We start from the raw sequence: 14,489 nt of genomic DNA, 5'->3' as shown, positions 1-14,489 counted from the left end.
ATAAGGCCTGCAGTAACAAAGAGCCTTGCAGGTGCAGTTGTTGACATGATCTCTGCTGTGATTTGAAGTGGCCTAACCACCCTGCCTGACCTGATGGTCGCAGAAAATGGGATAAATTGGTGAGGTATCAATTACCAAAGGACAAATGAAAGCAGTCTGGCTGCAAGGCATTATTAGAGATTTGAAGAACACTCATCCATACAGCTATGGTAGCTAGGATCCTCAGGCAATGGAGAGTGTGCCAACCAAATCAGTTTTCTCTTGGATAAGTTACACCATGATGATTCCCACTGAAGCTACAGGTGTTTAATCATGCACAGTAATGATTTAAAGGTGGGATGCTGATTGTTTAAGAAACTATTACCCTAAAACCCGGGCAACTGAGTGAAATCTGTATCTGTATCATTGCTGAAATGGAATCTGCATTGTTATCATAAACTCACACCCACAGTGATTGTCATTAAGACATTAGGCTAAATGCTGGGATGGATCAGAAGCACAGGATATTCCTGTAGAACCTTGGAGAGAGAAGCACAGCTGTTATCTTGGTATGACAACATCACCCACTTTAATCTACCGTGTAAGTAAACAAATAGATTTTTTTTTTTCACCAGCAAAGACAATGAACCCTCAGAAGTTTTGTTGGGATAAAGGGGTATTAAGGAGGGCACAGACAATCAATATAGGTTGGTGCATTGTAGTGGAAAAAATACCTACAGCCTCCCAAGGACAGCAACTCAAAAATTCCCTCTGACTGTCACCCATGCTCCCACCTGATAGTTCACAGATCCCAGAAACCACTATTTCTGACCTATGCACAGCTACTGATGAAAAAGAGGATCTTGCCCTACCTCTACAGTACGCCTTCACCCCTATGTTCCTGTTTGCCAAGGAGATGCGTGTAGAAAAAATGCACAGGTATCGTACTCAGTTATTGTAAATGACGAGAGAACTTCCTGTTCAGTGGCAGGCAGAAGCTGAAAAGAGGATATCACACTGGGAAAGTCATTTCTGAAGAGACTGGGTTAAGTATTCTCACTTCCTACCATACCTAGCCTAGATATCGTAAACCCTGAGAGCAGCTTCATCTAAGATCAGACATGGTGACTGCTTCAGAGAGCCTTGTTTTCAGGGCTAGAGGCTCCAGCTCCAGGCACACCAGTCATTAAATTACACCCTGTGCCTACTGCAGCAGCGTGGTCCTACCTACAGCTTTCCTTTTTATGCCTCATTTCCAGACCTAGGCCCATTTGTATATTATTTCCATCTGAGAAAAGAAGTTTGTGGTTGAGGCTGCTCTCAAGTAAATTCAACACCGCTGGTTTTAAATCAGCACGTTTCTTAAGTAGAATGAGATTTGCTTTTTAAAATTATGGCTCTGTGGCGCGCTGGCTGAGAGTCACCAACGTGTGAGATGAATCCCAGCCTGTGTTTCCAGAAGATCCCACTGAAACAATCATACAGACTGCATGTCTAAACCGTGCCATTTCATTTCACCTCTAAAAGCACTGTCTTTTAAAGGGAATTACTTGAAAAGCAATATAAAGAAAAGGTTAATTGTATTCAGGTACCAGAATGACTCAGTTCAGATTAATCTCTTGGCTCTTCTGGATTGCTTGGAAGTGCAAACAGACTTTTTCTTTAGCAAGGGAACTACAAACATACAGTGCATATCTGCAAGTAAAGAACAGACACATGGAAAACAAAAAACAAAACAGCTGAGAGACAAAATTAATACCAGGGATTGGAATTACCTAGAACTGTGATCAGAGCAGTTTGGTTCAGATGAGCAGTAGAAGAGCAGGTGTAGTGTCCACTGTAATTTCTTTCTGCTGCTGAAACAAACACATGCTGGATCCGAATTGCTGACAAGTTTGCTTGATATTCTAATCCTTCAAAGTAGTAACCCTGCTTTTCAACAGAGATTCACGTTTAATCAGCTGATAGTGCCTGATACAACCTATTTTAATATATGCCCTGTCTTTTTACCTGCTCAACTTCTCTGTTTTCAAAAGATAGTTGTATTCTGAATTTATAATTATGGTGAACAGCTCTGCATCTGATCAGCAATGGTTCCCCAACCTTAAGTAGTAGTTCAGGTAAAGGTGCTGCTTGTCTTTTATTTAAATCTACAAAACCAAAACATAGACACTGAAACAACCATCACTTTGCCTGGAAAATGCTCAGTTAGATCAACATTTTTTCTGCTAATCCTGTATAGATATTCATTTCTACATTGTAATGATAATTACCATAATCATGAAATTAGTAACCTTCATTAGTAACCTTCATCCAGTAATCTGGATTTAGATGTCTCAAAACAAATTTTGCCATGATTCACAAGACACCTCTAGGGCACAATGCATAGAGCATAGAGCTTAGCTCAGGTAGGGTTTATTTAAAAAACAGGCAAGCAAATCTGACTGCATATATTAATTAATAATTAGCTATAAATATATATGTTTGAGAACACTTTGGAGAGCTTTTCCCTGAACACAGTCCTAAAAGCATGAACAAAAAGTCAATACAAGTATAGCAAATATAGAAAGGCAAGAGGCTTTTTACAGAGAGCAGAAAGAGCTACTGGAATTAGGTTTTAAACATGTGACAGAGCACTCATATTCACTGGTAGCTTTATTCCAGTGATTACAAACAAGTAGCTTAGACCAAAAATCATGCTCAGATGGGCAGTGCAACTAACTTCAGCAGCAGGATTGGGGTCACATGCAAGTAAACCTTAGAGGGAAGTTACCTATTGTAAAAAGGCTGGTGCATTCTCTGCCCAGGACATTAACTGCACAGCACCATATGTAAGTTTGAAATAATTCATGTTGCACCATCTGGATGCCATCTATTTCTCCAGTTTCTTCATGCCTTTTGTAAGGGCAACTGCAATTACAAGCATAATTATTCATTGACTCATTTGGTTAACCGCAAGCAAATAAATCTGATAAATCTCTAAGCCATGAGAATATGCAAACAATAGTGGGAAAACTGGATTTCACATATTGAATAAAAAGGAACTGGAAAGGTGAAGATAAGAAAGTAAAAATGTCACAGTCTGGGCAGAAATGTGAGCTGAAATGACCTGAATATGCTCAAACTGGCTCTTAGGTAATGATGTGATTAAAATCATAGAGGCTGAGTTTTCACACCACATCTCTGATTTCCTGGTGGTGGGAGGTGCTGCCAATCCAGTGGCATTATGAGATCCAGACCCTGAACTGCCATGCTGCAGAGGAAAGCATTATTGCCCCTGTTAATAGAATAAACTTTATATATTAGTAGAATAAACTTTATATATTAATAGAATGGGAAAAATGATTTAGCTCACAAAATCATGACCCCTTGTCTTCTCAGCTCTGATACTGCTGGTGAAGCCCCCAGTGACCAGAAAAAGGGAAACATTGCATCATTTTAAAAAAGGGTAGAAAGGAAGACCATGGGAGCTGCCAGTCTGTCAGGCTCACCTCTGTGCCTGGGAAGGTCACAAAACAGAGCCTCCTAGAAGCTCTGCTAAGGCACAGGGAGGTGATTTGAAACCATCAGATCATCTCGTTGAAGATGTACCTGCATATTGCAGTGCACTTAGACTCTAAAGATGAGCTTTTGAGGTCCTTTCCCATCTAAAGTGTTGTATGATTGTAAGATTCAAATTTAAAAATAATGTGGAAAACTAGAGGGAAACAAGATGCCTTTGATTTGCTCTTGTGACATCAAAACATGAATCTGGAATAACATTTCTAAAGCCAAGGGCTGACAGTGTCCAAAAGAGCACAATAGTCAAAATTTCTAGGAAGAATGTGTTGCAGCACTCCAAAAGTGGATGACATGGACATGTTTTCAACCAGCCCTTGAGTGTGCCAACCAGCAGCATCTCCAAAAATTCTGAATCCAAAGCTCTTCTTCAGTTATCTCCCCAGCTGAGTAGGCACACTGAGCAGTGTAGAATCATAGAATCATTAAGATTGGAGAAGACCTCTAAGATTGAGTACAACCACCAAACTAACTCTGCCATATTCACCACTAAAACAGGTCTCCAAGTGCCATATTACACATTTTTTGAACACTTTCAGGGATGGTGATTCACTTGCTTCCTTTGGCAGCCTGTTCCAGTGCTTAGCAACCCTATCAGTGAAGAAATTTTTCCTAATGTACAATCTTAACCTCCCCTGGCACATCTTGAGGTCATTTCTTCTCACCCTGTCACTTTTTCTCCAGAAGATGGCAAACTTTCAGTCTAGGGATTCAACATGCATATACACATACACATACCTCTCTTCAGGTGTTTGGCAGAACATCCATTCCACAGAGGGCTGGGGGTAGCTCTCAGATATGCACTTGATAGAATCTGAATTTTCCCTTTTCCTGAAATAGGGTCTGGCTGGTTTTTCTGATAAAAGTCATGCAAAAGTTTAAGAAAGCTGAAATAATTTTGAAACAGTGTTTTGCTCATTTTGTAGTACATAAAGTTTCAGAGCTGTGATTTGTTTCAGGAGTTTCAAAACTGAGGGAACAGAAAACGCTTTAGCCTTAGGTGTATTGTGGGTTGGTCTCATGGGCTTTTCAGCCTTGATTGCTAAACGCACAGCTTCCCTGAACCAAAGGCCTGCCTCTATGTGCCAGGGGAAAATCCTGAGGCTGATACTGAAAGGTGTTAATTTTCTGTGGTTGCTATTCATTTCACTGGGCAGGAGCACCTGTGATTTTGAAATCACATCCTAAGCCCATCCTTTGGTGGAGTATCTGTTGAGACTACAAAATCTGTACACAAAATGGGGTTTGCTCAGTCAGATCAGATACATGATGGAGACAGAAGGGGTGATAATGACTTCTGATAACCAGCAAACTTCTCTACCCTGCATCTGTAACTCAGAGGGAATGATTCCTAGACAATTCCCAGCATCCTGAACCTCTCAGGTACAGACCTGGACTAGGAACAAATAATTTAATGTATTAAAACTGCTAAAGGTTTGACTCAAAATGAAAAACATTGAGTCCAGTTTTAAGTCATCTTTCAAAGAAAATGCAGCTGCCACATGTAAAAATGACATTTTCCTCAGTCATACTTTCATTGTGGGCAAGATGACGCACTAAGGTGAAATAATACTCATGGCTTTGTAATTTCTTTCCTCATTTATGTCTAAGAGGTTTTTTTTACCTACAGAGATTCACATCCAAGTTGAAGGATTCACATCTAGCCTGAAGGGTTTTATAAGAGATGTAATTATGACATTAAATTCACAGGACCAAAGAGAAAGCAATCCAAGCAATTGATATGGACAAGATCTTTACTGACATTGTTTCAAACTATTCTTGCTTGCACATGTAATAACACTTTTTACCTCTAAAGCCTAATTGATACAGAGATGGCATTCTTGATGAAAGGTTTAATACCTTGTCCCCTCAATGAAGTTGTTAAAATTATAATTGAAGCATGCAGTAAGCTTTTAAATTAAAGATGGAGAGATTAGAGGTGACTTTTCTGAAGAGAGAGAAAAAAAAGTTAAACAGAAGAAATACTTAAAAAACAACTAAAGAGGGAAAAACATGTTGATTACTCACAGTTTATTAAAATCAAGGCAAGTAATGAGCTTGTTAAACCTGGAAGGGTTAGCTAGTCTTTTAGCTGGTTGGATTGAGGTTTTGCCTTTGAAATTTCTTTTTGCAGTTTTACATTTTATCTTTAAATTTGTCCCTTTCCAGATAAAATAATATCCAGATAAAAGAATATAATATTTCTATTCTGTTAAAAAAAAAAAAATCATGTCACTATGTGTCTTTATGGGGTTTTTTGAGATGTTTTTGGGCATCCCTAGTTAGAAACAGAAGCTTGCACTTTGTTGCAGCTGTTGCCTTTGCATCAGAGATGTCTCTTGTGTGAGCCTTGAGAAAACTCGATCAAATCCACTCCCACTGGGAGCCTTTCAAAAAGTTGCACCTCACAGGTGCTCTGTCATGAGCATTTAACAGCAGCTAAAACCTCAGCTTCTCAGGCACATTTATGTTGAGCAGCTGCGGAACTGATGTGTTTTGCTTTTAAAGACAATGAACAAGTCAAAGCTGGCGCTGAGAAGAGGGACTGTTTCTTTCCCCTTTCCTCAGTGGACCTCTTGCCACTCACAGAATTGTAAAAGGAAAAGCAGTGAGAAAAGTGAGAGGCCCAGCAGCAGGGACAAGTGGAAAAGTAGCAGCAGGTCAAAGTGTGACCAGAATAGAAAAGGGAAATACTGATCTGGTCCAGATTACAGCCCAGTTAGCAACACCAACAATAAACAGGTGAAAATGAAAGCTAACAAATCTAGCCCAGGAGCATTGAAAGCACGAAAAAAAGGCCACTATCAGTTTGTCCCTTTTGACAGAGAGGGGAATTTTTCACAGGGGAGAAGAAAGCTTCTGCACATTTACATCTTTATTCACTCATTTGCATGGTTTATTGACTAGAGAAAGCTGACTCACATGGTTTGTGGCTCTGACTTCAGCCTCCGAAGACAGCTCCAAGTGCTATGCTAATCTAGGAAGATGCTTGAAGTGCAGCACATGAAAGCTTCATTGCTTTGACTGAACTTGAGCCTCTGCCCTTGAACCTATTGATGGAATGACCCCTTTCATGTAGACATACTTACTTCGGATGAGAACAGGCACAACTACTGTGTAATTGCCAGTTTTACTTGTGACCAAGAGGGTGTATTTTCCAGCTTGTCCTTCTTTTATTTGAGAAAAAGCCAAAGATGTAATATATCTATAAAACAGAAAGTAAAGTTGTATTTGTCACACTAATATGAAGAAGGTAATTTGCGGCACACACAATTAAGTGTTAGCTCTTTAGCGCTTGCAAAAACCCTTCAAAGACACTGCTATTCGTTATTTACACAGTGCCCTTCAACCTGAAATACTTCCTTCATGTGTCTTCCTCTCTGAGCTAGGAACTTACAGCCACAGTACCACATGCTTAATGCTGAGCATTGGGAAGGATGGCCTTCCTGAGCTTGAGGCAGTTCAGGAGCTCCACAGCCAAATGCTTTACCTACAGTCTCATTCTACAAGTTTTGCATGAGGAGGCAATTCTGCAGCCTCAGGTTCCAGTCCAGGTTTGGTTGTGAGAGTTAGAATGCTGTTGCTGCTGTTCTTGATCTGCACTGTGGTCCTAAAAGTCACATAATTCTTCATGCCTCTGTTTCCTTGACTAGAAAATCACAAATTTTCCTCATGAGCATGGCAAAGCTCAAATCCATTAATGTCAGTGAGTGCCTGGAGACTCCCATGCAGGATGCTATACAAATTAAAAGAACAAGCTTGTTTAAAAATGTTCTTGGTTCAATGTGTACATTGATCTAAATGACAATCAGTAATGTGCTGCTGGGTGACAACAGTTAAGGATTAAGAGATTGAAAAAGATAATGCATACATGAAATCAAACACAGGCACAGTCACAGAAAACATTTGATTTACATTCTAAAAGAAAAGATCTCTCAAAGGATCTTTGATCCAGTACATCCCTTGACTTACCTGTTCTCTGAGTCAAAAGAAAGTTTACAGGCTTTGCTCTTTTTAAAGAACCAAGAGCATGAAATTATATTTGAAATTCTCATTGTTATTCTTAATTCAATATCTTCAAACACATTGACTTCCACATCTTTTATTGTTTGGTAGATGTTTTCTGTTCCTTGAGAATTCAAGTAACACCCAAGATCTTCCAAAATATTAGGAACCTGCAATGCAGGACAGACTGTTAGGTATTTATTAGCAGTTAGCTTTATTTGCCTTTTTTTTTTTTTTTTGCATTCAGCTATTTTTAAAGGATGCTCTTTTTTTAATTTTTACCATCCAATCTATTAATAAATATGTTGAATGACATATTCATCTATTGAATGACATATTTCCTCTATTGCATGAGGAAACTCTATAGGGTTCCTGTTGAATCAGTCAATTCTGTTCTCTAGACAAATACCACAGAACAATCTATCCAGAGCCATGATAATTTCTGTTAGTGATGTGGGTTCTTTTTTACACTTGATTTTGTTTCCTTTTATTTAGAACCACAGGGATACACAGAACTCTAATAAAAATCTTTTTGCTTGCAACTTGGATGCAAAGGCAGGGTCAGAATGTTGGGTTTATTTTAGCATCTCACTGCTTGTCACTGCATCATCTGGCTAGACGCTCCTCAGCTCCTTGGGGGCTTTACTGGGTAAGGAACATTTGGGCTGGATGCTGTCATATTTTTCATTTCCTCACCCCTGTGTACAGCTAAAGGAGAATTGCAAACAGAAACAGAATCTTCCACAGTCATTCTGAAAGCCACCAACGGATTAGTGAGCCTCTAAGATTAGCTGCAGCAAAAGGTGGCAAGTAAGGAGCTCCGTGTGAAGAGGAGCCCTAAATGTCTCCACTGCTTTGTTGGGTGCATTTTATCCAGCATAAGTTTATGAAAGGACAGAGTTCATTGCATCCCCATTTTGCTTGTTTGATTCTTCTCATGCCTCTCTCCTTTCTCCTTTCTGTTGACCTGAGAAGTACCCAGAAATAACAGCCATATTCTGCCCTGTCAGATATAAGAACAGCTATACCTTCAGCTACAGCTACAAGGCTGCTATACCTCCGTTTGTTATTTGAATTACAGATGGATTCATTTGTTCAGGAATGAAAAAGATTTCATAAGACTTCCTTGAAACAAGAATCTTCAGGAAATATTTTAACTGCGGGTCTCAGATGATTTATAATTTAGTTACACATCATCTCCACCTGGTTTTCTACCATTTTGGGTCAGAAGAGAAGAAAATGAAATTGTATTTATTCATTGTCTGGCTTTGGTGTCTAAGTGAAGGTTTGGACCTGGCAGGGATTTATGGGCTTTGGTGGTGGGAATAGAGGGTAGTACAGCTTTCTGTCAGTCCCAGCAGCTGTGGCACACACACATCATGGCCTTGGCAGTCTTAAGGGCACATATTTTCATATATATTTTTACACTGATGTGTTGTCAACAATATCCAGCAATATTCAGGCACGCTGATATAAGATAACATCAAGCTGTTAATAAAACGCCAGTTTTAGAGAAAACTGGTACTTAACTATTCACCGTTTCAGAGTCTGAATTTTCAGATATGTATCCGTCTAACCTTCTGAAGAAATATTTGGCATAACCCTAGTGATTTTCTCTGTGATGTCCTCATATTCTAAAGGTTGAGGGTGTTGTAAGTTCCTGGGAAGGTATCCTGGAATGGGCAGGAACATTTTATAAGAAACTCATTCTCTATTGTATCACCTTAGGAGCTACTGATGTCTCTGGTGCTTCTGAACCTTCATCCTTCTGGCTGATAAACCCACAAGTGATCTCAGAGGTATTTTGAGTCATTGTAGAAGTGAAAGCAACTGCTGTCATAACAAAAACTGCAAAACAGAAATAGAAAACACATGCAATAAAGTCTAGATCTCTGCTATGGGATAGTAGTTTTAGGTAACATACAACAAAACTGTAGAAAGATTACATCTTTAGAAAAAAAGCCAAACTGAATATGCAGATATACTGTATGAATTTGCTAACTCTGCATTTGTGTGTTGAAGCTGAGTGGAAGCTGCGTTTGGAGAACCTTTCAAAAGCACAGGCACATCACACTTTACAAGTATGTCCCATAATACTGCAGAGAAAATCTACAGACAAAAGCCACTATGTGTTATAGAGGCTCCTTTAGAAACAGCGTTACCAAACACAGATGCTCTCTTCCACTTCCCTTTTGCATCCTTGTGCTGGAAAGCACCAAACCCTGCAGCACCAAACCCTGCAGCACTGAGATGGAAGATGATCATGCCCACTGTGAGATGGAGGATGATCATGCACCTTCCTTCCCACAGAAGGCAAAGGCAAGGACTGGGAACATGAGAACCACTTGCTGTAGGAGATCAGGTTTGAAAACATCTAAGGAACCTGAAGGTGAACAAGTCCATGGGACCTGATGAGATATATCTGACAATCCTGAAGGAACTGGCAAAGAAAGTGAGTAAGCCCCTATCCACCATATTTGAGAAACTGTGTCAGTCCTGTGATAGTCCCACTGATAGGAAAAGGGAAAACATAAGTCCCCTTTTCAAAGGGGAAAAAAGCCCGACCTGGAGAACTACAGGACAGGCAGTCTTGGTGCCTGTCAAGATTATGGAGCTGATCCTCCTGGAAACTCTAAGAAGGTACATGGGAAATAAGGAGGTGTCTGGTGACAGCCAACATGACTTCACTAAGGGCAAATGGCACCTGACAAATCTGGTTGGTCAATGATTGGTTAAAGGCTTGATGTCCAAGCAGAGAGCAGTGACAAGTGGTATTCCTGAGAGGTCGGAACTGGGACCAATATGTTTTAACATATTTTAAAAATTTATCTTTGTCAATGACATGGACAGTGGGATCAAGTGCACCCTCAGCAAGTTTGCTGACAACACCAAGCTTGTGTGCTGCAGTTGACACCCTGGAGAGAAGGGATGCCATCCAGAGGGGCTTGCGGGGTGAGTTTGTGGGAACCTCAGGATGTTCAATAATGCCAGCTGCAGGGTGCTGCACCTGGGTCAGGGCAATCCCAAGCACAAACACAGGCTGAGTGGAACGTTGATTGAGAGCAGCCCCGGGCAGAAGGACTCAGGAATGTTGGTGGATGAGAAGCTCAACATGAGCTGGACGTGTACACTTGCAGCACAGAGAGCCAACTTCATCCTGGGATGCATCAAAAGCAGTGTGGCAGCAGCTCAAGGGAGGGGATTCTGCCCTTCTGCTCTGCTCTTGTGAGACCCCACGTGCAATGCTGTGTTCAGCTCTGGGGTACGGAAGGACATGGAATCATTGGAGCATGTCCAGAGGAGGGCCATAAAGATTATCAGAGGATTATCAAAGATTAATCTCCTATGGAGACAGGTTGAGAGATTTGGTGCTGTGAGAAAAGAAGGCTGCCTTTTAGCACCTTGCAGGCACCTGAAGGGGGCTAGAAGAGAGCTGGAGGGGGACATTTTACAAGGGCAAATGTTTCAACTGAAAGAGGGCAGATTTATATCAAATATTAGGAAGAAATTCCTCATTAGGAAAGTGTTAAGGCACTGGATGACGCTGCCTAGAAGAATTGCGGGTGCCCCAAGTAGCAGAAGTCCTTTATCCTTGTGCATAAAGGACAGTGTGAGAAAGATTCTGATGCCTCAAAGGCATAATCTCTCCAGAATGCTTCCTGTAATCCTTTCTGTGGGACTGCAGCTTGAAAGGTCACCTTTCAACCTTAAAGGAGCTACAGTAACCATGTACCCACCACTACACCAAACAGAAGTAAGACTGTACAACTGGCTGGGTGAAAAGTGTCTGATTTCCATTAAATCCCTAAAGCCAGCCATCGACAGTACAAATAAGCAGTGAATCATAAAATAACATCTTTCTCCTGGCAACCTGAAATATTTCTGCCCTCAGATCTTGGCGTTTTGCTTTGTTTTCTTTTTCCCCCCCTCAGTTCCTAAGATGGTTGCACATAAATCTAGGTGCAGAGTTGAAAGAAGGAAAGAAGGTAAATATATCACAAAGTACTTGAAGGACGAATATAATGAGTCTCTGCAGGCAACGAAAGAGCAAAACTGGAAGTAGGAAGAAATGAGTTAGAGTTGTTGCCATCTCCTCCTTGCCATTTGTGTCTTCTGGAACTGTCTGAGCTCTGAGCTGGCAACACTTTGACAACCTCTTCTCCCTGCCAAAGTGTATTAAGGCTGAGTCTTCCTCATTCAGGCACCCAACATACACTTCATTTTGGTTGCCACCTTTCTGCAGCATGCACAGGCAATGGTCTGCTTTTGCAGATGTCTGAGTAAAACCCTGCATGTTATCCCTAAGAAAGATGAACGTGATTTCTTTGTGGAGACGTGTATCTCCACCCTTTGACTATAAAAATAATAATGGCACTTTTTGAGACGGAGTGCCAGCGGGCAGCTGAAAGGCAGGTATGCGTTAGGTATCTACACCAAGCATGCTGAATTCCTTCCATCAGTGCAACTCAGGTTCCTAGCTCCCTCCCTAGCCTTTCACCAGGTCCTTCTCTGCTCAGCATTCTCCACTTCTGTTCGTTTCTTGGCTGATTCTGCTTTCAGACTTTTCAAAGCAGAGACCATTCACCTCGCTCACGGCCAGGGATTTAGCTCATGGAAACCCTCCTATGTCCTCTGATTTCTAAAACACACCAGCAGAAACCACCTGAAAAGATGACCTCAGAAGCTCAACTCATTCGGCTTGCTGAGTATTCCCTTGCTTTATGTTTCTGATTTCTGAATTTTAACTTCTGATTGTACAAGCTAAGCCCGTGTATCTCAATGTGGAATGACTATTTTGCTCATGTTGCCTTGTCAGAGGGAGTCCTAAGGCCATAGCAGAAAAAGGAAGGGTGTATTTAAACACCAACAGGGAGCAGATTTGCAGCCAAAAGTTAGACAGCTGTAGCAACCAGACTGTGAGTGAGACATGCAAAGTGTCTGATGAGCTGGAACTGCATCTGTAAAGGATGGTATGAGGGACTATGCTGGAAGCAGTGAGCACCCTGACACCCTCATGTGTAAGTAAAAATGTGATTCCTTTTCATGTAAACTGCAACGGCTTGCTACTTCTGTGGTGTACCTTTATTCCTGTGAAGATTTTTAGGGTAAGGAAGGATGTTTTGAACCTGACGTGATTCCAGATGCTTTACAGTGAGAAACAAATGAGTAATATGATAGCAAGAAGTATTTACATGATATTGAGTGGCCTAAATTTGTGTAGGTCTTGAAGGCTTGTGTAGGACAAAATAGAATATCAGAGCATGAATGAGCCTTTCAGAAAAAGTAAAATCAAGAAAAGAAACACTGGGAAAATGGCAATGTTCTGATTTGTCCTCTTGATCTTTCAGCTTCTACATGGCCTCTTCAAGGGCTGCTGTTACGGTCTGCACATCAGTCATCCTCCTGAAAACCCAAATTAAGAACCACAGAGACTGAAAGCACTGGGTGAAGAATATCAAATATGTAGCATGCATAATCATATTGTCTATTGCTGAACTAGAGTGAAGCTGAAATGAAAATAAATTGCTGCCTCTGAACAATGTTTGTTTATGCCTGCTTTCCATCTTCATTATCTTTTTATAGGTTATACAAAAATAAAGGCAGTAGGAGAAATCTTGTTCTCACTGCAGTCAGATAAACATCTAGCTGCCATAGACAGAGCCAAGACTTCATCAAGATGTATTGGCACATACTTGGGGAAATGCCTGTAAAAGGCAAAAAGGGAGCTTACGTGTTACGGTGCTGACAAGAAAGGCCTGAATCTACTGGGGAGATACCAAACCAAGAAGCTCTGTTTAAGCTAGTTCAGCTATCAGATGAATGCAACTGCTTCTGAAATTTTATTTTCAAATGGGGGATGACAAAAGTAGCCTTTGGAAGACTGGGAAAACCACTCCAAAATACACTGAAAGTCTGAGTTAACTAGAAAGACAATAGCTTGGAAACTGGAGAACTGTGAAAGATGAAAACCTTTCTCTTCATACCAAGGGATGCATCTTGTATTTGTATTCAGCTCAGGGTGCTTAATATTTTACATAGCAGTCAGGCCTTTCCTAGACATAGAACAATCTTCTACTCTGCTTTACAGCTTAGAAGATTTACATAAAGCAAACTATTATTTGGGTATTGTTTGGTCTCTGACTGTGTCCTCTGGGTGTGACTCTCTGGATTAACTTTTCAAAATTTTCTTTGCGATCAGGGGAGGTAGATAGACCCTTTCTTCCAGGAAAACCGTTATGTCTGTCATGACTTGTCAGAAAAAAATCTTCAAAGTAGGGGCATGGAGGAGCTTAATATTCATTCACTAACTCTTTAACACCTCCACTTTTTCACATGGTAGCCTTTTTCTCAAATCACCCCGAGTGTGGTAGATCCTGAAGTGAGAATTGTACCCAATACAAATATGCTAAAAATCAGAGGGAGGCAGGACAGTTAAAAAGAACTGATCTTAAATTAGATCCTACCTTTTAACCATATCTCATTTCTCTCCCATCAAACTTAACTTTTGTCCTTCCTCATCTTTTTGCACAGCTTCCTTCCTCAGCATCTTTACCCTTTCAGCTTAACTCCCAGATCAGAAAAACATGCACCTTGTGATTTCGTTCTCATATGATGGTACAGCCAGAGGTGTAGCTCCGCATTTTGGAATAATAACTGTGTTAGAACAGAGTTTAACAATCAAGGTGGGTGACAAGATGCCTCTGCTGCAGCTCATGCTAATTGTGACCAGCTGTTGTAACACTGGATGGGGTATGTCTAGGTCAGGAGCAGTCATTTATCCGGTCTTACCAGTTAATTACAATGAATGTCACGTGAATTGATATAATTATTCACAGTCGTGTTCAAGCACGATTGAGATTTGAGGTGGAAAGAAGCCTAGAGAGTGTGACGGCTCTATGTGGAGGGTTTAGAGGGAGGCAACAAGAATCTCCAGCAAAGATGAGCAA

General features: G+C 40.8%; 1 protein-coding gene across 1 annotated transcript in view; it reads right to left on the bottom strand.

Annotated features, from left to right (window-relative positions):
• Positions 1-9,807, bottom strand: part of FLT3 (fms related receptor tyrosine kinase 3) — a 29,003-nt gene extending 19,196 nt beyond the window's left edge. The window contains exons 1-8 of the mRNA XM_041487119.1: positions 9,705-9,807; positions 9,266-9,390; positions 7,510-7,712; positions 6,627-6,742; positions 4,276-4,393; positions 2,753-2,889; positions 1,990-2,129; positions 1,755-1,908 (exon numbers count right to left, since the gene is read on the bottom strand). Of these exons, the coding sequence (XP_041343053.1) occupies positions 1,755-1,908; positions 1,990-2,129; positions 2,753-2,889; positions 4,276-4,393; positions 6,627-6,742; positions 7,510-7,712; positions 9,266-9,390; positions 9,705-9,807 (1,096 nt within the window). The remainder of the gene's footprint in view (positions 1-1,754; positions 1,909-1,989; positions 2,130-2,752; positions 2,890-4,275; positions 4,394-6,626; positions 6,743-7,509; positions 7,713-9,265; positions 9,391-9,704) is intronic.
• Positions 9,808-14,489: the final 4,682 nt, after the last annotated feature.

The sequence above is a fragment of the Pyrgilauda ruficollis genome, unplaced genomic scaffold, assembly GCF_017590135.1.
Source record: "Pyrgilauda ruficollis isolate IOZ18807 unplaced genomic scaffold, ASM1759013v1 scaffold8, whole genome shotgun sequence".
Lineage (NCBI taxonomy): Eukaryota > Metazoa > Chordata > Aves > Passeriformes > Passeridae > Pyrgilauda > Pyrgilauda ruficollis.
This window is presented reverse-complemented; position numbering and strand designations above follow the sequence as displayed.